This window comes from Felis catus, chromosome E1 (assembly GCF_018350175.1).
Source record: "Felis catus isolate Fca126 chromosome E1, F.catus_Fca126_mat1.0, whole genome shotgun sequence".
Taxonomy (NCBI): Eukaryota; Metazoa; Chordata; class Mammalia; order Carnivora; family Felidae; genus Felis; species Felis catus.
The window spans coordinates 4,767,867-4,794,317 of NC_058381.1; the positions used below are offsets into that span (position 1 = coordinate 4,767,867).

At 43.0% G+C, this 26,451-nt stretch overlaps 2 protein-coding genes across 8 annotated transcripts in view; one reads left to right on the forward strand and one right to left on the reverse strand.

The window, feature by feature from the left end:
• The window catches only part of ADPRM (ADP-ribose/CDP-alcohol diphosphatase, manganese dependent), a 578,681-nt gene that overhangs the window by 92,125 nt on the left and 460,105 nt on the right, over positions 1-26,451 (forward strand). The gene's annotated exons all lie outside the window — the stretch shown is intronic.
• MYH1 (myosin heavy chain 1) lies at positions 371-24,621 on the reverse strand. The gene is made up of 40 exons (XM_023243774.2): positions 24,500-24,621; positions 24,222-24,252; positions 22,429-22,672; positions 22,191-22,334; positions 21,916-22,072; positions 20,820-20,847; positions 19,971-20,085; positions 19,795-19,887; positions 19,597-19,660; positions 18,867-18,965; positions 18,672-18,775; positions 18,376-18,514; positions 18,077-18,195; positions 17,837-17,986; positions 17,550-17,720; positions 16,475-16,784; positions 16,307-16,377; positions 15,062-15,149; positions 14,862-14,979; positions 14,422-14,545; positions 14,197-14,333; positions 13,843-14,098; positions 11,517-11,759; positions 11,247-11,423; positions 10,273-10,418; positions 10,105-10,195; positions 9,629-10,018; positions 8,929-9,055; positions 7,216-7,334; positions 6,865-7,061; positions 5,410-5,593; positions 4,960-5,125; positions 4,746-4,870; positions 4,034-4,342; positions 3,743-3,946; positions 3,295-3,420; positions 3,037-3,207; positions 2,671-2,775; positions 2,453-2,548; positions 371-629 (listed from the first exon to the last, which is right to left on the reverse strand). Exons 3-40 carry the CDS (start codon positions 22,630-22,632, stop codon positions 477-479), a joined length of 5,820 nt encoding a protein of 1,939 aa, XP_023099542.1. The 5' UTR covers positions 22,633-22,672; positions 24,222-24,252; positions 24,500-24,621; the 3' UTR covers positions 371-476.

A 26,451-nucleotide genomic window follows, 5' to 3' on the forward strand; every position in this document is an offset into this window, starting at 1 on the left:
TATTTCTACTCAATCTTGGGATCAAGAATTTCCTACCATCTTATGAAGAAAATAAGTTACTTCGTTAATAGAAATCAGCCTCTCTGATAGCTAGCTGATGTTTTACCAAGTGAGACTTATCAGATGTTCCATGTTGTGTACACCTAATGCCCACCTCTAGTTTCACCTGCTCCCCCCTCCCCAGGGACAAGGGGGTTTAGGGCATTTACCAACATGGATTGGCCTGGCTGTTCCTATCCTATTTTATTCTTGGTGACTAAATCCTCCATAAGATATAAGCAAAATCTCTTTCCTTCTCTTCTTGATGCAGAAAAAGATTAATTGACAGGGGGGCGGTGGGGGGCGGGTGGAAAGAGAGACTCACAAGTTATTTGCGGATAAATTTTTTATCTGCAAAAATCCGGAGTAGAAAACAGAGTGACAAAGATGTTCACATTTTGTGCATTTCTTTGGTCACTTTTCAGCATTTGGTTGAATTATTCTTCACTTATGATTTTCGTGTGGACCTCCCGGCTCTTCACCCGCAGCTTGTTGACCTGGGACTCGGCAATGTCAGCCCGTTCCTCGGCCTCCTCCAGCTCGTGCTGGAGCTTGCGGAATTTGGAGAGGTTGACATTGGATTGTTCCTCCTGAGAATGAATGGAAATGCATTTAGGAGGGAAAAAAGGTCAGGATTTCTAGTTTCTTAGGTCAGTGGGTCTCAAATTTCTTTTTACTTGAAAAGACTTCACTCTACTAAACCTTTTTTTAAAAAAAAACCTAGAGAAATGCTCTTGAATTTTTTTATTTTTTTATTTTATTTTTTATTTTTAATTTTCCTTGCATGCTTCTTGAACTCATGGATAACAAGGAGGGACAGGTGACATTTGCCACCAGGATTTCTAAAAGTTCTCCTTTTTAACATGTAAACATCTTAGAGCCATTACTAAATATGTCAGTTTTCCAAACTTTTTGTCCCCCTGAGTCTGGTGAATGAAACCAAACCTTCTAAAAATGCAGATATACCACCTGTGTTATACTGAGCTAATAGCCTGGAGTATAAATTATTGCCCGTTGAATATAAATTATTACAACTTAATGGAGTTTACAAATTAAAGAAAACTTGTTTCTTAAAATAGTTTTGAGTAGTCTCTGATTATGTTTGAACAGATAATCAGTGAGTTTGGGAAGGCCAGTTCGGGTTTAGTCTTTAGTAATTGTCCTTTTTTAAAAGGCTCATTGACAGCTGTCCATAATGTGGCATTCAAATTTTGAAGTTAATAAAACTTAGAATCACTAAATAACAGAGCTTGAAAAAAACCTCAGATCTTCCTCTTATAGATGAGGAAAGTAAGAGCCAGAGAGACATGTTAAGTCTCTCTGTCACCCCCCCCCCACCACCGTGCCCACTCCCTGCCCCAGACCTTAGAGGTCAGCAGAAAAATGAAAACCATTCATGGACAGAGGAACTAATTTGTGATAAGTAGGTATATATATATACCCATACTTAAATACTTAGGAAATCAGCATTATTTATTATTTAAGATAAATCATAGGCTGGAGAAGTGAGATAAAGTGGAGTGCCAAGAATCTGTTGATTTGAACATAACCAAGATCTTCTGAGCTCAGTGGTTTGAACATAAGCGGGACCTTCTGAGCTCCAGGCTTAATATTTAACTGCTTACGTGTCACCTTGACTTATGTATACAGTGGTATTTCAGTGTTTCCAAAACAGAATTCCTGTTTCTTTCTTGCCCTGTGAATCTGTTCCTCTCTTAGTTCCGCATTTTAGTCCTTGCTGTGCCATCCACCTGGTTATTCAAATCACAGACTGGATGAATTGCCTTTGATTTCCTTTCTCTCTTGCCTCCCAAGGGCGACCTTTTAGCATATCCAGTAGTTTCTCCCTCCAGAATGTGTCTTGAGTCTCTCCACTCTGTCTGCTCCACCACCATTCTAACATAAGCCATGGGACCTCCTGGAAAGCCTCATAAAATGTCTCCTTGTCCTGCCTGTGTTACCCAACAGTCCATTCTCCACAAAATAGCCAAAATATACTTTAAAGAGTATAAGCCCAGCATGACTGAGCAGTTCAGAACCCTCCTGTGGCTTCCCAGGGTCCCACTGTACTTGGAATACAATCCAGACTTCCTACCAGGGCCTAGAAGACCCTGTGATCTGCTTCCTACCTCACTCTACTGCCTCTTCTCTACTGCTCTCTCCTTAGTTCTTTCTGTTCCTTGAACCAGACTCTTCCACTCAAAAGCATTTTGTTGCTCTTGCCCTTCCCTGGAACCATTTTCCCTGGCTCCTTGAGTGGTTGGTTTCTTCTCATTCTTTAGAATGTCATTGGCCATTTTCCTTTGATCCTTCCTCACCATACCCTCCTTTTCTTTCATCCCTTAAATGAAGTTGGTTCTGCCATATCTGAGACCAGAGGCTGCTCAGTCACTCCAAGGGGTTCGGAACTCACCGCTTCCTCAGCTTGTCTCTTATAAGCTTTCACCTTCGCTTGCAGTTTGTCCACGAGATCTTGGAGCCTGAGCACATTCTTGCGGTCTTCCTCAGTCTGAAATAATATTTTTAAGAGTGAGTCTCTTGAGAGTACAAACACCATGACATTTTGTTGTACATTTGCTTTTTGATCCCTTGCAAACTAGGGTGAAAACCTAGACAAGCCATTTTCCTTACCTGGTAAGTGAGTTCCTTTACTCTTCTCTCATGTTTGCGTAGACTCTTGACAGTTTCAACATTGCGCTTCTGTTCACTTTCAACTTCTCCTTCAAGTTCGCGTACCTGTAAAAACGTGGGCATTTTAAAGACATTTACTGCGATCCATTCACTCAACGGATTTCTGCTTCTTCAAATGACCTGTGGTGCTTCTTTCACTCTGTTTTATATCTAGGTTTCATGCCCTAGTCTAATTGTCCCCTTAAAAGCTCTTTGGCAGCAAGGAATGTGTCTCATTCCATCTCTGTATGCCCCACTCATCTGGCAGCACTAGGTCCTCAAAAGGCCCTGGATTGGAATGAGGAAATGTGCCATCAGAAGACCCACCCTGGCCTCCAGTTTCTGGATCTGCTTCTTCCCGCCCTTCAGGGCCAGCTGCTCAGCCTCGTCCAGACGGTGCTGAAGGTCCTTCACCGTCTGTTCCAGGTTCTTCTTCATCCGCTCCAGGTGGGCGCTGGTGTCCTGCTCCTTCTTCAGCTCCTCGGCCATCATGGCCGCCTGTTAGCAGTGGAACAAAACCGGTTGAGAGCTGGGCTGGCGCATCAGGATTCAAGTTTGAGCACCACCGTGTTGCCCTCTGCTCACATCAGTGATGGCCTTCTTGGCCTTCTCTTCTGCGTTGCGGGCTTCCTGGACAATGTCTTCCATCTCTCCCTGGATCTGGGAGATGTCTGTCTCCAGCTTCTTCTTGGTGTTGATCAGGCTGGTGTTCTGTTAAAATAGCAAATTTAGAAATATCTAGTATATGAGAGCAAAGTTGGGATGCCAGATTTCTAATGAACTCACAGGCTAGTTAATTAAGTAATTAGTATCCCTCCTTGTTCAATGAGTTATCTGAGATGACAATATATTTTTGAACGACAATCAACTTTGGATGTCACAGTACAGATAAATATTACTAACCCACAAATATTAAATGTTTTAAACGTTATCCTCCATAAAACACTGTGAGTACATTCTTAGATAAAGCTACGATATGAGCAAGAATTTCATTTTCATTCCTTTGTACTTTTCACTCTTCTGTTATACTCACTTGGGTGTGGAGGAGCTGGACGCGCTCACTGGCGTCCAGGAGCTCCTGTTCTGCGATTTTCCTGCTCCTCTCCGTCTGCTCCAGGGTCGCCCGCAGCTCCTCGATCTCAGCCTGCAGCAGGTTGGCCCTGCGCTCCACCATGGCCAGCTGCTCCTTCAGGTCCTCCTGGCCCCGGAGCGCGTCGTCCAGGTGCAGCTGGGTGTCCTGTGGAATGAACGATCGTTGAGACACCTCGTTCTCAGGGCTGCAGTCTCCCCAAGCCCCTTGGGGCCCTCTTTCGAACCCACTTACTTTGAGGATGCCCTGGGTGTTCCTGTAGTTCCTCAGGGCCTCTGCAGCCATGCGGTTGGCGTGGTTCAGCTGGATTTCCATTTCATTGAGGTCTCCCTCCATCTTCTTCTTGAGCCTGATGGCGTCATTCCTGCTCCTGATCTCAGCATCCAGGGTGCTCTGCATCGACTCCACGACTCTGATGTGGTTTCTCTTCAGCTGGTCAATTTCCTCATCCTTTTCAGCGATTTTCCTGTCGATTTCAGACTTGACTTGGTTCAACTCCAGCTGGATGCGCAGGATCTTTCCCTCTTCGTGTTCAAGAGATGCCTTTAATGACAGCAAGGGGTGACGTTAGGGAATGGAAGTTTATGGTATTCTAGAAATAGGAATTAGTTCTACTTTTTTGCTACCATAAGACATCTTTGTTCCCTCGTTACAGAAATTTCTACAATGTGTTGTTGGTTTTATGTGTTTCTGTCTCCCCAGCTCGATCATTCCCTTGAGGGCAGGGACCTTAACTTACTTGTTTTTGTTCCTTTGGTGTCTAACACAGTTCTGACTAACACCTGTGTGTTAGTTGCATGCATGGTCAAGTCTCCATCCTCATATGTAGTACACAGAGTGAGAATTACGTTTCTTTTCTCTTGATTCAAGAATTTCATCAATTTTACATGCAATAGACTCTAATTCCCCTTGTAATTGTTTTTAGAATGTATGATAAAATGTCTACCTCTGCCTCCTCTAGAGCAGCCTGAAGTTCAGACTTTTCATGTTCAATTTGCTTCTTTACTTTTTCTAGTTCGTGGATACGTTTCCCTCCTTCTGCAATCTGCTCAGTAAGGTCAGAAATCTCCTCTGTTGGTGAACAGAAATATAAAAAATTTTTTCAGTGAAGGAAAACATTTTTTCAAATCTTTGGTTAAAGGAGATTAAAATGTACTCACGTTGCAAATTCTTATTTTCCCGCTTCAGGGTTTCAAGTTGGTCTAAGGATTCCTCATAAGCATTCTTAATCTTGAACAGCTCTGTGCTAAGGGAGCGGGACTCCTTTTGGGAAGCTTCAAGTTCAGCATGAGTTTCTTCATACTTCTGTTTCCATTCTGCCAGGATCTGCGGGGCAAAGGGCAGTCAAGAAATTTAATGGAGAGAGTTTGATGGGATATGAGAACCATCTATTCTGGCAGCTGCCAGGCAGAGTTGGGATGACCTGGGACTGACAAGTAGTTATGAATGAAAAAAGTAGAAACCACAGGACTTGTCCTCCCCCACTGCCACCTGCCATGGAGCAGCAGCTCCCGAGAACAGCTCTCTCAGATAGTTGGAATAAGGCCACTGAAGGGAGCAGGCTTTGGTCCCGTGTTGAATGCCAAGGCAGAGGCTGCAGCACGAGGTACCTTGTCGAAGTTCCTCTGCTTCTTGTCCAGGGCCGCACAGGCCGCGTTTGTTCTCTCCACATCGATCATCAGGTCCTCCACTTCATTCTGGAGCCGCTGCTTCGTCTTCTCCAGGGAGGCACATTTGGCGTTCACCGCTTCTACGTGCTCCTCGGCATCCTGTAGACGCTGGGCCAGCTTCTTCCTGAAAGGTGAAATAAGGACAATAGAAGTGAAGGCCATCAGCAGAATTGGAAGTTTCCAGGTAGGTACAAAAGAGTGCTTTCCACAACCAGACTCCTAACGGTCTGCTCTTCAAGCTTGTTTTGTAGGCCTAGTTCTGTGTTGAGTCATTCCCACTCCTACAAACTAAATGCTGACAACAGTCCAAATTTCAACATCACCACACTTCATAGTCTGGTTTTAAGGCCATCTGTGATCAGCCCAAGCCAACATTTTACCCATTAAGGTCACTGGTTTATTCCTTCTCTGTAGAATATTGATATCTGTCTTGAATTACTGTTATGTATGTCTTGTCTCCACTGAATTTTCATCTCCAGAAGGTAGAGTGTGTATCTTGCTAATCTTTGCAAGACTGTCACACATGTTAAGTACTCAAATGTTGGATGAATTGAATTCAAATGAATTCAAATTCATTACCAAATATGCTTGATTTTGGCTAATTGTGTCCCTCCCTTATTTTTCCTGGCATTCCATTAATCCTTTAATAAAAATAAACTTTTCCAAATCAATGTCAATTTTGCTTTGTGAGCTCCACTGAAAATCTCTTCTAAGGCATCCACCCAAACATGATTCCAACCACATAGTTGTACACTAGTCACAGGATAAACGACTAGCTCCCTCCTGAAACCTTCTGAATGAGTAGGTTTCTTCTTGTCAAGATTCTCCCTCTTCACAGTTGCATCTCGAACTGTTGATTGCATTGAATATTTGGTCCTTTTTGAAACCATGTGTTTCCTTTCTTATTGCAGAATTTATGTTTTCTTTTTAGTCTTTAATAGTATATGTCTTTGTTCCCCTACAAATAGCCATGCTTTTACATCTCAGAAGGACGAGCTATGCTTTGAATTCTTGGTTATTTTTCCCTTACATACCTAACATCTTCGAACAATTTTTCCATTAGTGGCTGAGAGGAAGGAGAGGCACAGGGCAATACAGTTAACTCTTACTCTGTCTACACCTTTATAGATAGAATGATGCCCCAAATACCCCCTTTTGAAAATAGTCGTTCAGCTTCCTCTTGCCTTACCACCTGCTTTCTCTTTTTGCCCTCTAGCTTAATTCTTTTCCCGCACTGCCAGATTGTTTGTCTTGCTTTGGTTTACGTTCATGCGTGTTTTTTCCATTGTTTTTAAATTTTGTTTTTGGAGCAATGGACATTTTCCCATATAGTGCTTATAGCAGATGCACTTGGTTAACAGGGATATTTCCATTTTAACTAAGTCTAGAACATACTTGGCCTCCTCCAGCTCCTCTGTGCGCTGGATGGCATCCGTCTCGTATTTGGTCCTCCACTGGGCCACCTCGCTGTTGGCCTTGGACATTGCCCTCTGCAGCTCAGCCTTGCCCTCCTGCTCCTCCTCATACTGTTCGCGCAGCAGGTCACAGTCATGGCGGGCTGATTGCAGGGCGTGGGCCAGTGCACTCTTGGCCTAAGAACGTAGAGATCAGTGACTTAATTTTATATCTTTAAAGTGATATTTAGTCTCTAGGCTCCTAGAGGTCACCAGAAGAAAATCTATGGAAGTAAGAAAACCACAAATAACCTCAAAAATAAGGATAGTGACAACAACAAGTAGGGCTTACCTTTATCTCCTCTTCAAGCTGCCTTTTTAGTTCCTCAATCTGTTGTGTGAATGCTTGTTTGCCCCTTGAGAGCTGAGAAACTAACGAGTCCTTTTCATCTAGCTGGCGTGAGAATTCACCTATTAAGACCAAGATGGATAAAACTCAGCCTTACTTTTGGAAATCAGAGCTCTGAATTAAAAGCTGGAGCAGGGAAAGGGAGCTGAGTTTGAAACACTTTGGAGAGTATCGATTACAGCAAGCCACCAACCTCCACTTCAGTTCTGATGAGAAAATCTATATGAGAATGAGAAGTATGGAAAGCTTTGAGGCAGATTACATACTTACAGGCAACACAAAACATTTTGCAAGGTATTTAAGATTATTTGATCACAGTAGAAATTGGTCAAGAAACATGCAACAAGAAATGTAAATCAAACCAACAAAACATCCCAGTGCTTCCTGTCTAAGGCAGTAGTGTTGTACTAGTGTACCTTACACTGAAAGTTGATTGAAACAAAGAATTTATTGTATGGAAAATAGGAGACTTTGACCGATTCCCTCCATCAGTAGAAGTGATGTTCAGAAGAAAATCCTGGAAGCATTTTTATGTTAAGAAATGATCAAATACCCTTCCACCCCAGAATTCATTGGTTTAGGGGGCCTGAGCAGTTCCTAGACTAAATGGCATTTAAATCCAATCCAACTCTTCAGGCACCATAATTCAGAAAACATGCTGTGCTGTATTAAAAAGGGAGGAAAGACTTTCAGCTCCATTTTTGAACTGGTTACCTGGAAGCTTTATCTCTTTAATAAGAATGACAACTTTCTCTTTTTTCCATACCACTAAATTCTAGAAGGAACTTAGAAAAGATTCTTAAGATTCTTTGAGAATACAGGTTTTCTTCTTCCTGCATGAAGCGTACTAACTACCTGCATGACAATAACACAAGCCTCACTTTGAACTTTGTTCTAGAAAGAACAATATTTGAATGGATATGAAAAAGTGGTTCTCCAACATTTTGATCTGCCTATCACTTTAATAGTCCAGACAACCCATAAAATAATTACCATCTCGTTAACCTCTTGCTTGAGGAGGTAGAACTTTGGTAAAAAAGTTGGTAAAACTTTGGTAAAAAGTTAATTAGGGGAAGGGGTTAATGCACAGACTCTCCAATTTGGGAAGTCAAAACTACAAACATCCCTTGAAGGCTCCGGGTGGGGGGGGTGGGTGGGGGGGGGGGTGGGTTGTAGTACTATTTCTCTGCATGATGGTGCTAGCTAGCAGCAGTTGGCCAGACTTCAGGAAAAAGAGTGGAGTAAGCGTTCTTGGACAGCCACCTCATCATTGCCATAGTCTGTCATTTTTAAAATGTGGATTACATTACACAGGCCTTTGAGGGTAATAGAGTAATAAATAACTTGGGCAAGCATTTTGAAAGATGAAAATAAATATTGTGAAGATACACTTTAAATCTGATAACTTGATTAAAGTCAAATCTGCTTTAAAATGTGAACAAGCAAAAGAGCCTGGATCTCTTTAGTGAAATCAACAATTACAACAAAAAAGAAAGCAGTCCGTGCCAGTGGTCAGTAATGTGTTCATACGAGTGGTGGTGGGTGGCCCCCAGGCAGATAGTATGTGATCTCAATTAAGTCATTGCAGAGGTTTTCAGCAAATTAAGCATCCAAGCTAAATTTGTCATTCAAGGTCAACACTGGTCAATGGCCCACCTGATTCTGTCTGCAGACGCGCTCTCTGAGCCGTCAGGTCATTGATCAGCCGCTGCTGCTCCTCTTCCTTGGTCTTCAGTTCACTCACCTGGTCTTCTAGAGTGCGGCACATCTTTTCCAGGTTCCCCTGCATCAAAAAGTGGTAGAAGGCATCTCAAGCAAGTATTTGGACCACAGAAAATTTCAATAATCCACACATTCCATACGGTGGTACTTCCTTATTTGGAGAATTAAATATCTTTACAAGCAAACAAAAACTACAGAGGCCTTGGGTTGTGGTGGAAAGAGTAACAAATGACAGAGTCTAAATGTGCTACCAGCAAATGGCTTTGGGAATTTAAGTCTTAAATCAGGTGGCTTATCTCTGAGATGAGAATAATGATACTTGATTTTTTTGAGCAGCAAGTTTATGTATTTGTGCTTAAAGGGAAAAACAAAAGCCTAATCAAGGTGAGGTGTTTTTAAAAACCCCAAATGCATAGTTGAGTTGCTCTCATTTGGAAGAGCTGAACTTTCCGCCCTACATGTTCTTTGGGTGTGGCTGTTCTCACAGCAAAGAGTGGACGCTTTGCCATCACACCCTGGGTGTCCCTCGCTCCCGCCAGTCACCTGCTTGTGCTGCCAGTTACTAAGGACTCTTGACCGGCTCACTCACACCTGTCTCACAGAAATCTCTTTAAGACTTAAACCATGGTTGTACCTTGGCCTTGGAGACAGTCTCCATGTTACTGGCCAGGTCGTCGATCTCCATCTTCAACTCGCTCTTCTCCTTCTCCAGCTTCTGCTTGACCCTCTGTAGGTTGTCTATCTGCTCCCCCAGCTCGGCCACGCTGTCCGCGTGCTTCTTCCTCAGGGTGGCCGCCGTGGCTTCGTGCTGCAGGGTGGCCTCCTCCAGGTCCCTGCGCATCTTCTGGAACTCGGCCTCCCGCTTCTTGTTCATCTCGATCTGGGCGGAAGTGGCCCCGCCGGCTTCTTCCAGCCGCTCGCTGATCTCCTCCAGTTCGCGGGAGAGGTCGGAGCGCTGCTTCTCTGCTTTGGCCCGGGAGGCCCGCTCTGCCTCGATTTCCTCCTCCAGCTCCTCGATGCGGGCCTGAGGGTGACACACCAACATTAATGGCAACTCGTGGCAGTTTTGATTCCTGTGATAATGTGGACGAGGTGGAGGTTGTGACTCACCTGTAACTCCTTGATCTTCTTCTGCAGCTGCATGGCGAGGGCCTGCTCGTCTTCAATCTTGCTTTGCAGATTGCTCATTTCAAACTCTTTCCTGTCAAAGGGGCACTTTATGTCAGTCACAGAAACAGTAGTAGCACTTTCCCCCATAGACGTGTTCTCATTGCTTACTTTTTGAGTTTCTCATCGAGTTGCTGCTTGTCATTTTCAACATCCATTGTGGATTCTTGGGCCAATTTTAGGTCTCCCTCCAGTTTCCTCTTGGCTCTTTCTAGGTCCATGCGGATTTTCTTTTCTTGTTCCAGGGATCCTTCAAGCTATAAGTTAATAATGCATGAATATAGTTCCTGAAACGTTACCATCTTTTATCCCAGGTTTGACTTGTAGACATTTAACTCCTATCTAATCAGCAGCTTATTTTGATTTTTCCATGAATTAGGCAAATTTGTCCCACCTATTCCATTCTCATAACTATTCACTTAGTCCCAGGAATCATCATTTGAAAGGTGAAGTGTACCTCATTACCATATCATTACAGTAAACTGCCAGGGAGACAGCATGCCTTCCCTGTCTCCCCACCGGAATCCACTGTGACTGTGCTTCACCACACCCACAGACCCCACAGCTGTGTTTCTAACCATGACTTTTGTCACTTCCTCCCCGATGCACACATTTATAGCGGGTTCTCTATTTGGTATCAGACTACGTTTAAAGCCGAATTCATCTTCCACATTCTTTATTTGGAAACCTTTCTTCCTGTGAGAGAGAATCTTACGGATGTTTACTACTTCTTTGCTATTGCTATGCTCCCCACTTGGAGCATCTCTCAATTTCTTTGCATGGCCTCTTGCTTTTCAAGCCCAGGCCAAACCCATTTTGTTTGTACAGATTTCTTTGGTAAACACAAGCTTTCCTTTTCCCTGAGTCTTTTTATGTATATTGTCTGTTACCAACAACTTTGTTTATTGATTTTTTTTGACTTCTTGGGTGTCCATCTTAGACCTTGTAGCAAAGATAATGTCCTATACACGTATCCATTGGAAGCTTTTGAAAAGTCCTCATTACATCATAAGAATACAAACTCATGTTTACTTAGTTTGTTATAAAATTAAAAAAAATTTTTTTTTACATGATTTTAGGCTTACATCATCCACTTGTTGTTCAAGCTTGATTTTAGCTTTGGTCAGTGTGTTGACCTTGTCCTCTTCTGCCTGTAGGTCATCCAGGGTCTGCTGGTGGGCCTCTTGGAGGGCCTTCTTCTCCTTGGTCAGCTTAGCGATGGTTTCGTCCAGGCCTGCCATCTCTTCCGTGAGGTTTTTCACCTTGAAAAATTAAAGAAGAAATGGTATCTGCTCTTAAGCAGGTTTACTAGGCTGGCAGAACCTTGATATGCTAGAACAGAGTGTGATTCGTACCTTGTTCTCTGTGGCATGCTTCTCCTTTTCAACCTTGGCCAGGGTCAGCTCAAGATCATCGATGTCTTTCTTGAGCTCTGAACACTCGTCCTCCAGTTTCCTCTTCTTGGCCGTCAGCTCGGCGTTGATCTCCTCCTCATCCTCAGCTCTCTCAGTCACCTCCTTGATCTTGGCCTCCAGCTGGATTTTCGTTTTGATCAGCTGATCGCACCTTTCCTCTGCATCAGCCAAGCTGTCTGCTTCCTGAGAAGGGATAATAGGCATTTTTAGATTGTAGTTCTTTGGACATTTTCAGATTTTATTAATATTTCAAAACCATATAAGTGAATTGTGTTTTAAAGCCTTAGGTTACTTTTTGTAAACTTCCCATCATCTAGGAAATATTTATTGGGCACTTATTATGACATTGCAGATTTTTTTTTTTAATTTAAGGAATTTAAGTCATGGTTCCTGATGAAATTATGATACAGTTTTATTTGCTAATGATGCAGTTCAGGACAAACTATGCCAAAATATGGCACCGTGGCATATTGTGTACCATAAACTGAAGGAGTTTGAGAAAATGGAAGATGCAGGAAACCCACTCTGACCTCCTTCCCTCACCGTAAAACAGGTCATTAAACTCCCGTGTAGAAAGTACCCTTCCTGTACTAGTAGGAAAGAAGACATTCTTATCACCAGAGATGAGAATTGGGGGCCAAGAAGGTTGTATAAACAAACCTTGTTAAACTAACCCTTATCTTTTTAGTTACTTTTTCACCATTTATTACTCTTAACTCAAACCCCTTTGTCCTGTCAAATCTTTACAAATTTATTGCCTGTCTAAAAGATATATAAGCTTCCTGCTCTGCTTACTTCTTTGGGTCTTCAGTCTCTTGCAAAGGCTCCCATGTACATGTAAAAATTCAATAAATGTGCATGCTTTTCTCCTGTTAGTTGATGTTGGTTGCTTTAATTTTCAGACCCAGCCAGGGACTTTAAGAGGGTCCAGGAAAACTTCTTGTTCCCCTAATGATGACCTATATTTAATGTGTTGGTATATAATTTCAGGTAAGTCTCCTTTCTTTCTTTAGTATTTATTTCCAGAAAAGTTTAGTGTGTAAAAAACAGACAAAATGGTCAGGTATCCAACAGGTTGCTAGAGGGAGGGGTAATATCAGGAAAGTGATTTAAAGGGAAGATGTCTTACAGTGACAGAGTAGCTGGGAATCACAGGAAACACATGGAAGAAATAAGAGGCACTAAAAATGTTCAGAGGTGGTGCTTAAAGAAGTACCAGGTGGGTTTCTCCCAAGTTAGAATAGAAACTCTGTGGGAGCAGGGGCCATGCCTCTTACTTCAAGTTGTATCCCTGGTGCTTGGAACATTATTCCGTATTTATTAAATGTGGAGACTTGACAGAATGATGTTGGAAAGAGGTCATACTATTCTCAGAGGAGAGGAGTATGATTGGAAACTGAGGTATACCTTGCAGTTAGCACCTGGTTCTCGAAGGTGTGATGAGCCTCTTGTCATTTTGGAAAAACTGTTCAAAGTCACAGTGCCAACCCAGGTAGGTACAGACAGTTCATCTTTCTTTACATCTTCTAGTGAAAGGCCCTAAACCTGTACGTCCAACTGGACCAGAGTAGATGTTCTTCTGAGCTCAGAGGACTGTAGGACAACTCTCAGTACTCAGGTAGTGGGTCTCGGTAGCAAACTGAAAGTCTCTGGTCATTTGCGTCACAAAAGTGGGTTTAGCAGTGGTGTTTGATCAAACATTTCTTCCAGGTCTTCTGGGTGTTTATTGGGACATCGAGCAAGAATGTCAACCCTGTCTCTCATGCTTTGGATAAAAACTGACACTGTCTATAGAAAGTGTTCCCATTATCCTGGTCATGATCCTACTCTTTCAGGTACTGGAGAGTTTCTAAAGATAGAACTGTCAGGGAAGTTGCCAGAATACTGGTTTCAAGTGGATGTATTTTCATCATGATGTGTCCTCCCTCTTCACTGTGAATATTGTTCTTTTCACTGGTCTAATTTGCTCTTCTCAGTAGGGAGAATCTTGGGGAGCAAAGATCACCTCATTTTTTGACCACATTCTGCTAGGAAAAACAGTAGGGGGAAAGGGAAAATGCTTTTCTTTTTCCTTTTAAACAGCAAAGAATCCTACTGCAATGCTTTGTAGTAATGTTGTGTATGGGATTGTGTGGATCTTCTATGGAGTTGTGAGTTAGGAAAGATTGATAGTCCCTTAGGTGGAATCTAGACCTTTCTCTAGCAATTACTGAGCTGAAATTTTCGCATCAGATTGGGTGCTAAACAAATGGGTTCTGATACTCACAGCTTGGACCTGGAGTTGCAGGTCATTTTTCTCTTGCATCAGAGCAACCATTTTCTCCTCCAGCTCTTTTCTTTTGGCCTCAGCCTTTTCAAGACTTTCCTTGGTCTTCTCAAATTCTTCCTTCATGTTGGCCATCTCCTTCTCTGTCTCGGCGCTCTTGAGGAGGGGCTTGATCTTGAAATACAGCTTCATCCAGGGCCAGTGCTTGACGTTCATGAAGGCGCGGATGTTGTACTGGATGCAGAAGATGGACTCTCTGTGACAGAAGCAGAAATGTTCCACGTCAGGTTCTCACAGGAAGCAGAGTGAAAAGGCCTTGGCTGCTGGGGCTCAGTAAAATATCTCTGTTAATACCTTCTCTCCACCATCCTCTGGTACTCCACTCTGGCCAAGAAGCCTCTGCACCTGGCCTGGGTTCGGGTAATCAGCTGGGCCAGCTTCTCGTCTCGCATCTCCTCTAGAAGCCCCAGAAGACCAGCTTTGAAAAAGACCTGTGGGGGGGAGGATTTGCAGATCAGAAACTGTACATAAACTTCAAAGGGGCACGGATAGCATCGGGTGGGCTTTAGAGACCATTACCTTGGTGTGACCAAATTTATACTGGGTGTGGTCAACGTCGATGGACCCAAGGAGCTTCTCAGAAGCCTTCTTGCTGTCAATGAACTGCCCTTCAGGGATTGCACTTGCATTTAATACCTTGTATCTGTTTAGGCCAAACAAATAAATGATACAGCTATTGTCACCAATAAGAAATCTTCTTGCCTTATTTTAGAAATGATGTAACTTTTGGGTAGTCTAACAAACATAAACAAGAAATCATATCTACGTCTTTTTTCTCTGCATATTCAAAGGGTGTCAAACTTTTGGCATATCAGCATACCAAATGATCAATACAGAGTCTGTTAAGTGTGTTTCTCTTCTCAATTATAATAGAACGTATAAAGGATTTTTATTTCAATCAAAAAAGTTGAAATAAATAAAAGAGCCTCTTAAAATAATTTGAAGTGAGAAAGTCTGACCTCTGTTTGAAGTCTGCATAAAGGATTCTGCTGGGGAATCCCTTCCTGCAGATGCGGATGCCTTCCAGCACTCCGTTACACCTCAGCTGGTGCAGGACAAGTTCATGCTCCATGGCCCCTAAAGGGAAGGATACACATGCCTTATTTCATGGTCTAAAGCAAACACACTGGCACTTGTCTGGATGTCAGAAGTGTCTTACCGGGGGTTTTGGTTTCATTGGGGATGATGCAGCGTACAAAGTGGGGGTGAGTGCTCCTCAGGTTAGTCATCAGCTTATTCAGATTCTCCTGTGGAATTAATGAATATTTGGTTTGAAAGTGTGCTCTTTTCATGCATTCATATTTACAGACATAATCACTGTGACAACCGTGACATTGCTTCAATTCTAACAAATGGTATCCTAATTTGAATTTGCAAAGAGTTCTTTCTGGAATTTCCACATTCCCAAAAAGTCCTTCCCTTTCCTGTTTTTTGTGCATTATAAACATGTTTGTCTACAAGTTGTTGAGGTGGTTGTTCATTGCTTTTGAATCTCCTAGCATGTGTTGTAGATTTAATATGATCTTCTAAATGTAGGGAAATACCCCACCCATACTGTTTCACCTGGATATGTGATCTGACGTTACAAGCAATTCAGTGTCTTATTCCAAATGTGCCATTTCTTTATTTACCCTACTTTCAATTGTATCTGCTTCTCTATCACATTCCTATTCCTTTTCCTAATTACAGAGCTGTGTCCTCCTGCTCATTCCACAGAAAGTGGCCTTTTAGTGCTTCACTCTGGGAATTGGCAGAAAACCAACAGCCATGTTACCAACTGTGAGAAGGGTTCCAATTTGTGGAAATCCTGTTTGTTTGTTTGTTTGTTTGTTTGTTTGTTTGTTTTTCCAGATAACTAAAGCTTTCCTTGTTACAGATGGGATTGTCCAAAGAAAAGCAAATTTTCCTTCAAGAGCTATTTTTTATCACATCTGTTTTATACCCTTTGTTTAGAATCAGCCTCCAATTCCCAACACTGTTCTTCTGTCTTTGGCTTTCAAAATCCACTCTATTCTGTTCTGTGCCAATATATATACCTAGGCACGTGCATCATTTGGAGGCTCCCACATACTCCAAAAAATCTCGTTTTGCTTAGTCCTATCCCAATAGGACCTTTTAAATGTCAAATGACTTTATTTCCTGGCATTCAGATTTAATTTTGTTATCTGATACTGACTTCTGCAATTCACTGTCATCCCTCCTGACACCTTGTCTCCTATACACTGAAGTGCCTCTTCCAAACTACCCCAGACCCTCTGAGACTCCATTCTACCACCACCAACTGACCTAGATCTTTGAGTCACATTCAGTTCTGGAATCCTTGCAAGATTACTCCCCTTGCCCCACAGATACAATAAAATTGAAGTTCTTAAGTCAAATAAGAGAGAGCAAAGGATGTTTGTACCCTGAAGAGAGCAGACACAGTCTGGAAAGAAGAACCCTTCTTCTTGCCGCCTTTCTTCCCACCACCAGCCTCTAAGGGGGGTAGAGAGAGCACAAGAAAATCATAAGACAGGCTTTCTCAGTGTATGTTTTATACATTAAATGAAAGATGACTTCTGTTGCAAGTTACCTGCTTCAGCAGCTGCTCCCCCAGTGAAGAGGAAAGCCAGAGTCTTCATTGCGGACTTCTGGTACAGCCCAACCACGGTCTCATTCAGGGGGTCCTTGTTCTTGTCCAGCCAGCCGGCAATGTTGTAGTCCACGGTGCCGGCGTAGTGCACCAGTGAGAAGTGGGCCTCGGCCTTGCCTTTGGCAGGCTTGGGCTTCTGGAAGTTGGCGGACTTTCCAAGGTGCTGCTCATACAGCTTGTTCTTGAAGGAGGTGTCTGTAGCCTTGGGGAACATGCACTCCTCCTCTAGGATGGAGAAGATTCCCATAGGCTGAGAGTAGAAAAAGAAACAGATGCCGTTTGAATTTTGTCTGCTTATAGAAATAATATGTAACATCATGATCCTATTTGAGTAAATTCATCTTTTAATTTCTTACAACTAATGAAGACTTATTCCTTGGGCCAGAAGTCGTTAAGTTAGCAAATATGTATCAAGTGCCTCTAGAGATCCAGATGCTGTGCTGGGCTCTGGGATGTGATGGTGAGGGAGATGATTGAAGGGCATGCTCTTGTGGAGTTTGTGTCTCGCCCCAAGGCTTTACAGCCGTATTTCTCCCAGTGTGACTCAAAAACTGGTTGCATCAGAATCACTTGATGAAAATTCAGGTTCCAAGGCTCCCATCCACACTGACCAAAAAGTTTTTCCAAGGGTAATGTGCAATTTTATTAAGTACTTGTGGTGAGTCTTAAACCGAACTTTGAGAGCCTCTGCTTTTAAGTACTAGAAATTGGCATTTCAGTTACCAGTAATAATGAATCTAAGGATGGCGAAGTGATAATAAGTACAAAATACTCTATCTAGTGCTCTTTTATAAGGAAAGATGGCTTTAAATATGAGGCCAGCATTGCAAACCATTGGGAAATGTAGAGTTCCGTACGTTAAAGAAAATATTCACTCTCCTTTTACCAGGATATCTACCTTGGAGTTAGCAAAAGAAGGAGTTTTCCTGATTTTGTTTACCAGTAGCAATATTTTAAGATTCTCACTCAAATACTATTCAGCAGTATACTCTGTGACCTGAAAAGTCATACGAACCTTCTCGATGAGCTCGATGCAGGCAGCCAGGTCCATCCCAAAGTCGATGAACTCCCACTCGATGCCCTCCTTCTTGTACTCCTCCTGCTCCAGCACGAACATGTGGTGGTTGAAGAACTGTTGCAGCTTCTCGTTGGTGAAGTTGATGCACAGCTGCTCCAGGCTGTTGAACTAGGGCGTTGCAAACACCAAAGAGCTCAGGTGAGTTTGGGAAACGCAGGGGGAATTCGGCAGAGCAGACACGAAGCGGAGGGGCCTTAACAGGGCCGCTTATTCCAACAACTCACATCAAAGATCTCAAAGCCGGCGATGTCCAGGACCCCGATGAAGTACTGTCTGGGCTGCTTGGTGTCCAGCTGCTGGTTGATGCGGGTGACCATCCACAGGAACATCTTCTCGTAGACGGCCTTGGCCAGGGCGCCCACTGCGTTGTATACCTTCGTGGACAGAGTAATGATTGTTGGCGTTACTAAAGACGTGTTGAGAAGGCTGGGGATGTGTGTGATTCATTGAGGCCGTTCACTTACCTGCTGCACAGTCTGGCCTTTGGTGACGAACTCGTTGCCGACCTTGACCCTGGGGTAGCAGAGGGCTTTGAGCAGGTCAGCAGAGTTCAGACTCTGGAGATAGGCCGCCTTGTCAGCAACTGTAAAGACACAATTCAGGCATCCTGTGTGACCTACTGTGGGCCCCACAATTCATAGGAGCAGAGTGATGAGTGAATCATTTTATAGAAAGTCTGTATGGGGGTAAATTTGCATACATCCATCAGAAGCTCAGCTGTAAAGGAAACATGAATATGGAGTGGGCTTTTCGTCTCTGTTACCTTCGGTGCCATCTGGCTCGGCCTGCTCCTCACGCTGCTTCTGCTTGAACTTCATGTTCCCATAATGCATCACAGCCCCCGTGAGCTTGTAGATGGAGACTCTTTCATCAGAGGTGAAGCCCAGGATTTCGATGGCACTCTACCAGGAAAAATGAGAAGACAAAAGGACAGAAGACACTAACTTATTGAGGAGAATTTATACCTTATCTTTAACCACACCCAGAGAGGGGTGTTATTTTCATTCCCATACATAATGGATTAAAAAAAACAAAAACAACCCTGCATATGTAACTTACATCTGTGGCCATCAGCTCCTCTTGGTCATCAATGCTGGGGACTGTGATCTCCCCTTGACTGACGAAGGCATAGTCATAAGGGTTGGTGGTGATCAGGAGCATTTCTGGGTACACAGAAGTCAGGGTATACATTTTACATTAGAAGTTGTTAATAAATGATTAACATCTAGTGTATAAACTTAAGCTCTTTCTTACCAATTAGGTCTGGCTTCTTGTTAGACATGATCTGATAAAAAATGTGGTAGCTTCTTTCTGCCTTCAGCTGGAAAGTAACTCTAGACTTCTCCAGAAGATCTGCAGTGGAAAGTAGACATTGGTCAGGGCAGAAAAATTACAAAGTTCCTGGAGTGATTTTGGAACTTGGGGTCATTAGCTACTTCTCACTGGCCCCTTGAGATTTCCACGGAATGTCCCCCCGAGGTACCACATATTGTGCCTCTGCAAACACCATTGCAGTTATTCTTAGCACCTCTGGAAAGAAACTAAAGCCTGCCTGGCCCAGGATATAGACATTTCTCATGCAGAAGATCCTTGACATTTGGAGTATAATTGATTCTCAAGAACCCCTGTCTCCCCAGGGTCTCTTCTCACTTTAAAATAGACCATTAAGAGCAACGTTTATCAAGGCTCAGTAGGCAACTCATTTACCCTCATGTTAGTGTTTTCCTAGAAAAAGTTGAAATTCATTCTGAGGCTGGATTATTTCAGACAAGCCCAACGGCTCCCGGCAGTTCTTACGGAATCATTAGCTCATGACTGAGGATAAAGCACACTGTGGGCTATGGGTAAGACTGGCATTAACCATGGGCATGTTTGGCAGCAGACTGGTGTTTCACAGGCTCCAGGCTCAGCAGGAGCTGCAAAATGTTCCTCCAAACCATCAGTTGTCATTCTTGGATTCTGTTGAGGAGGTCCTGTTACTCACATGTTTCAATATCAGCAGAAGCCAGTTTTCCCGTGGTACCGAAGTGGATCCTGATGAATTTACCCTTGCAAGTAAAAATGATGATGTTATATACCAGACTTGAAGCGCACGAGAAAGAGGAGACTGCAACGATAATTCAGGCATGCTTTCTCGGGCACTTAAGGGCTGAGAAGAGCCTTCTGTGACTGAGAGACTCACAAAGCGAGAGGAGTTGTCGTTCCTCACGGTCTTGGCGTTGCCAAAGGCCTCCAGTAGGGGGTTGGCGCTGATGATTTGATCTTCCAGAGTCCCCTGCAAAGGCAAGCACGGTCCTCACCTCCGGGGCTCCAGACTTCCTGAGAGCCCTGACATCTTGAGTCTGACCCCAGACCCACCTGCATTTTGCCCGAAGTAACTTCCTCCTTCTTCTTCTCCCCAGTGACCGCAATTGTTGCAAAGTACTGGATGACACGCTTGGTGTTCACGGTCTTCCCTGCCCCGGATTCTCCGCTGCCAAACAGAGACCAAACATATGCGAGGAATTAACCTCTGTGACGAACGAAAGTGCTTCCACTAGCAGCATTTACTACCTTATGCATCGATCTTTTTATGGCTTTGTCAGTTCATATTATTTCTGTTGCTCTCCACTGATAAGAAGTAGAGAAATCCATCCATTAATCACCTAACATACTTCTTGAGGGCTTAAAATGTGCCAGGCTCTCTTCTAGGTGGCCTGGGGTTGAGGGGGCCAAAGGGCAACCACCCACAACTATGTGGGAAGTGAAACCGTTAGTAAAAAAAACTCTATGAAACAATTATGTGTTCTTCAGTCTCCTTAGATTAAAGACATGACTTAGGTTAAGTCTTTGAAGGACTGGACATCTCTCAAGGAGGCCTTAAAAATGAGCTACTGGTAACATTCCCAAACGGCTCAACTGTTCAGGAGGTGGTATGTTATTCCCTTCTATGCACAGAGACAGGATTTTATACCATCATTTTATACTCTAAGGGAAGTTCTGTGCAGCCTTTAAGACTGGACTAGCAAATGGCAAAATTTGGGGCATTGTTATTTTATATTCTGAGGTAGTCTAAGCCCTCCAACAAGCTATAAACAGTATCTATTTCCAGGCTGATCAGCCATTGCCTCAGTATGGGAGCATTAACTTTTTTTTTTTTTTTCTTTTTTGGTGTCTTTTTCCCAGTGCAAATAAACTGCCAGTGAGTCCCAGGATAGTAATACATACGTGATTAAGATAGACTGATTCTCCCGATCTAGAAGAAAAACAGCAGGCAATCAGCATATATACAAGTTACACAAACAAAACTTTCTATGGGGACGGACCTGTGGTGTTGAGTGTCTCACTTTAAATGGAGTTTTTAAATACATTATTGAAAAGCTATGTATGACATTATTCTTAAACCTCTTAAGTTGAGGAGAAACATAGAATGCTGTTATATCTTGAATTCCTTAAGCTGTGACAATAAGCATGTCCTGGTTTAAGACAAAGAGCGATACTTTCCAAAGCCACTGTCTAGTTGTCAGCTGTGGATTCCGGTAGCATGCTGTCTGCTGGTCAGTGCATGAAACTTTCTGAAAAGTGGGTAATCTACTAAGGGTTTGGACTATAGTTCGGTACGTTTAAATAGTTCATCAAGCCAAGGTTGAGGTGTTGTTTCTAAATGAATTAATTGGCCTCACAAAGAAAAAAAAATTTTTTTGCCTTATGGCCACAGACTGCACCCCAGATTCTCATCAGCCTCCCCCAAAGTATGGCATCGGGTTGAAGAAAGATCAGATGAGGAGCACAAAATCCTTTTAAAGTGGGGGACACAGCATCTGTTCATGTGTGTGTAGCCCCCAAACACCATCTTCATTCAAAGAGAGGGCATCTTCTCTGAGACGGTCTCTGATGACTTGAGAGACAACAATACTCCTAAAAGCATCAGGTTTGTGGTCAGCAAGAAACTTAAGCACAAAAGGACTGAACGAACGTGTATTTTTCATTTCTATTCAGACAGTGTGATTCAGTTGTTACTGAATCTTAACTCTTATTATTTACATCTATACAATAAATTATGTATTCCCAAGAAGCAGACTGCAAGCAAATGCAGCTGAATCAAGGTGGAGCGGTAGTGTGGCCAGGTAAAATCACGGAGTGGGAGTCTGGAGAGCTAGGTTTTAGTTCCAGCTTTGACGGCATGTAACTCTCTGTGTTTTAATTGCCTCTTCTGTACAACCAGGGGAGTGGATTAGATTATTTCCAAAGATCTTTTTAGCTTTAACACGTTGTGACTCTTGGGGGTAAAGTAATTTGTATGAGAAACACTTGAGCCACTCACCGGTCAGCATGAACTGATAGGCGTTGTCGGAGATGGAGAAGATGTGGGGCGGGGCCTCCTGGCGCTTCTTGCCTCGGTAGGCCGTCACCACCTCTGCATTGTACACTGGCAACCACTTATAGGGGTTGACGGTGACACAGAACAGGCCTGAGTAGGTCTGTACCAAAAAGGGGGAAAGAAGGAATATAATCATTTCATGGGGACCTTAATAATCTGCTGTTTTTCAAAAATATTAACTGCCTGCACAAGCAGAAAGGCCATGAGAATGAACTCACGTAGATCATCCAGGCTGCGTAACGCTCTTTGAGGTTGTACAGCACGGCGGGCTCGTGCAGGTGCGTCATCATGGCCATGTCCTCGATCTTGTCGTATTTGGGAGGGTTCATGGGGTAGACTTGGTCCTCTTTCACGGTTACAGTCTGGCAAGTCAAATAAGAGAGGCCAGGTCAAAAAGTGTCAGCTCACCTTGCCTCAGGTGCCGCACCATCTCATCATCTCAGACACTTTACTCACCGCCCCTCCTTCAGTCTTGGCCGTCACCTTCCCCCCTTCCCTGCTTTGCACTGTTGCTTTCACGAAGGACTCTTTAGGGTCCGCCACAAAGACTGATGTCTTGGCATCAAAAGGCTTATTCTGGGCCTCAATGCGCTCCTTTTCAGACTTTCGGAGGTACGGAGCTGCCTCCCCAAAAACGGCCATCTCGGCGTCGGAACTCATGGCTGCAGGTTATTGGCGGCAGCCCAGTCGAAGACCCTGCCTGGGAAAGGAAGGAAAAGTGTTATAGACATTCAGATATTACACATTTCACGTTTAGAAAAAGAAAGCATTCTGTATTCACTTAGCATTGCGTAGAGTGTGACCACGTTTGGCTAGAGACGAAATATGGGTGTTTGTGTTTTGTGCCAGCACTGATAGGTACTTAACTTAGTCAAGCATTTGGAAAGAGACTGTGGTTTCTGGCTCTGGCTCACCTGCTGTATGACATGGTAGCTGCTTTCTGTTTCATCTGTATACACGTTCATTTCTGTTAAGTTGCCTGTGACTGGCTTATACAGGGCACAGAGCTAGGCTCTGGGAGGGTTTCCTCCAGCTCTTTCTCTGAGAGCACTCTTCCAACTGGATTATAAGCACCTTGCAGGCAGGGAGTACTTTTCCTTCTACAGCATCCTTCACGCCTCTTAGAACACATACGGGATACATGCAAGGGCTCAAAGCTGGCTTTGTGAATTTGCAGCACAATGGATTTCTGTTGCTAAAATTCTAGAAACTATTTTGTACATAGTGAAAACCTTTTCATTACAGATTTGGATTTATTATAGACTCACAAAGACTACCTAAATCAAGGAAAGCAGAAACGGGGGGGGGGGGGGGGGGGGCTTTGCTTTGTGTTGTTTTGTTAAAAAAAATTCTTTTACATCAATGTTTTCTTGTTCCCATACCGTAATTTTGACAAATTTGGCTTCTTCACCTGTCTTTAGTATTTCTGAAAGACTAATTCTAAAATATTATTATCTGTTTTCTTGCTTTATTATTGAGAATCTTAGAAAAATTTCACAAAATTTCCTTTCCAAGATCTGTCTCTTGCCACTTTAACTAACATTCATTAATCCTGTGCTTAATGATAGTGATAGTAGGTAGTGATAGATAGTAGTGATAGATAATGATAGTGATCATAGGTAATTTATTTTATAATCATAAAGATATTTTTCCAGAAAGACTCAAAGCACTTGTGTAAGGTTTCCCATGCTTTCCCATTCAAGCTGCAGGGATTTGGGTAACACAAAATGCTTTGTCTTGCTGAAAACGCTCAGTCATTTACATATCTTTCTTTTTTAATTTCCATTATATGGACTGTGAAACAACATACAGGTTTAAGCCACTTTTCCAAGGCAAGGATTCAGTTCATTCAGATAGCCTCTCATGGTTTTTTTATATTATATGATGTTGAGGCAAAGCTGTAGTATAGGAAATTTACATTTTCTCTATAAATGAATAATAACACCAAAATGTTGTATTACATGTTGTAACTCAGTTATTTAAAAGACAGACTGCAGTGCTGGTAATAGAAAAAAATTGTGTATAAAACTTCTCAAGACTCTAAGAAAGCATTTTCATATATTGCAGAGGCTATAAATTAATGAGAACCAGTTTCTAAAGTCCCCTTCAGAATTTTTTCAAGGGAAGCATGATCAGCCATGAAATGAAAATGCTTTCAATTTATAACCCCCCGAGCACTCTCCAACCACCTTCAGAAGATTTCTTGCCTCCTGTGAGGAATAAGAAAAAAAAAAAAATCAGTATCTTACCTTAGAGATGCAACCTTGAAGTGGGTCAGAACTGTAAGAGAAAGAGCAAATTCCTTCTGATTAAATTCTAACGGCTCCCAATAATAGCATAATTGTTAGGCGAGAATCAGGAAATGACTGGGGACACTGAAACATCTAATTAAAATTGCCACGGAGTAAGTAGGTGCCTTGCTGGAAGGGCTGCCAGGGGCAGGGAAACCGGGACGTGTGGCATGTATGAGGGCGGCCAAGTATCCCTTACCGTCTCCAGACAGAGCCCTGTCCTCACACACACTTACCTTGAAGCTTTATGAGGAAAGACGAGCCAACTCATTCCAAGGGTACTTTTATAGGGTCAAATATGGAAAACACGTAGCCTCCTCCTCTTTCTTAAAACATATTTGGCAAAACACGTTTTTGGCAATGAAGGTCTCCAAGCATAATTCCCCTCATATTAAAGATGTTTGGATATAATTAGAAGTATTTCCTCTCACATTGGGTTAAGTATATGAATCAATCTCCTATAAATAATTTGAGAGGTCGGCAATCTGAAAGTGATCTGCCTTTGGAATAATGTAAGGTGTTGTTTCAGAGACAGCTATGTTCTGCCATCCCTGGACTTTGTTGCTGCCGTCATGCTGTTGCGCTGAGCTGCCTGTGTGAAGTCTCTTCCACTGGCCGAACAATTGCAGATACCAGAGTAGGAAGGGACGTTGCAGCTCTTGACCAGAGTGGTAGGAAGAGGCGGTTAGTCGCCCCCAGGAAGGCACGAGTTTTGTTTGTTTGTTTTCTTTGCAACTTATTGTGCTTTCCTGAGGGTGCTTGGAAACGTAATTTTGAATTTTGAAACTTGCTTCGTGAAGAGCAGCCAAGGACGGCTTCTTTTGTTGCGTCCAGTCGGCTCCCTCTGATTCATTGTCAGATCAGACCACTCCCACTTCAAGCTGGCTCCAGACTTCTTTGCCTCGCCAAGCTGAGGTGTCCACTTCTCTCATTTTTTGAAAATGCAAGTTGCTTGTGAAATCCTGTTTCCTCTATGAAACTCAACATAGGAAAATATTAGAAAGCAGGGCATTTCTCTGTCTAGAGGCAGCACCTGTGACTCCTCCACCAGCTACCCATGGTATATATTTCACATTTTGCTTACAAACGATACCTGAACATTGTTTTCTATTCTGATCTTTTAAGAGATGTTTGTTATTGTGTCTGTCTTGTGTCTCTCTGTGTCTGCATTGTCTGTCAGCGGCTGAGACCCAAGTTGCTGCATATACTCTGTTTGGCAACAGTTCCTGTATTCTTGCACTTACATTTCAATCCGTTTAATGAAATGGGTCACCTTCTGAAAGCACGTGTCTAGAGATACTGGTTGTAGTGGTCATGGGATCTATTACTGTAAGGGACCATCAGACCCATATTCCTCATTTTACTAAGGAAATAGCAGAGGTCCAGAGAATAGAAGGGAGTGACCACAAATTACTCAGCAGCCTTGACTCTGGTCACCTGATTGGTATGGCAGCCCAGCGTGCTTTCTGGTATCACTCTTGTGTCTGGAGTAGATTAAAGCCATCAGGAAGGGTCTTATAGGAGTCATGCGTCTGATGGAGCCTTCCTAGCCAACTCCTAACCTGCTTGGTTACCACAGGTATAGATAGAATTTTACTTTCTTTCATAACTGGGTTTTTTTTTTTTTTTTTTCACATTCATTTTCTTTAGCAGACCTCCGAGAAATGTGGGCAGTGGTTTTCAGGAAGACAGAACATTTTAATAATGTTCTCAGTAGGATTTGATATGAATTTTAAGGTAGTCCTTTGACCCACTCTGGACAGATTTTGCAGTAAGTTTGTTGTACGACATTGGTTTTGGTCATTACTGCCAAGTTACCAGGCACTGAAGCATTTATAGGTGGTGTGGGAACAAAGTGAAAGCGGGGCCAAAGTGAGAAGGGTGATCCCACACCCTTCCTAAGGCCAGAATGACAGTGGGAATCCTAGTTACCTGCTAAGCTGCTTCCTTGTGTCTGATTTAAGTCACTCTCCTGCAGTACATTTAAACCAATATACTCTTGCTTTCAATTCACATGGATAGTGACCACTTGGCTTTTCCTTTATGCTGTCTAGGAAGGTCATACTTTTGGCTCTGCACCTCAACTGAATTCATTTTTGAAAATTTTGATCATCAGGACACCTATGTGGCTCAGCCGGTTAAGTGTCCAACTCTTGATTTTCAGCTCAGATCATGATCTCATGGTTCA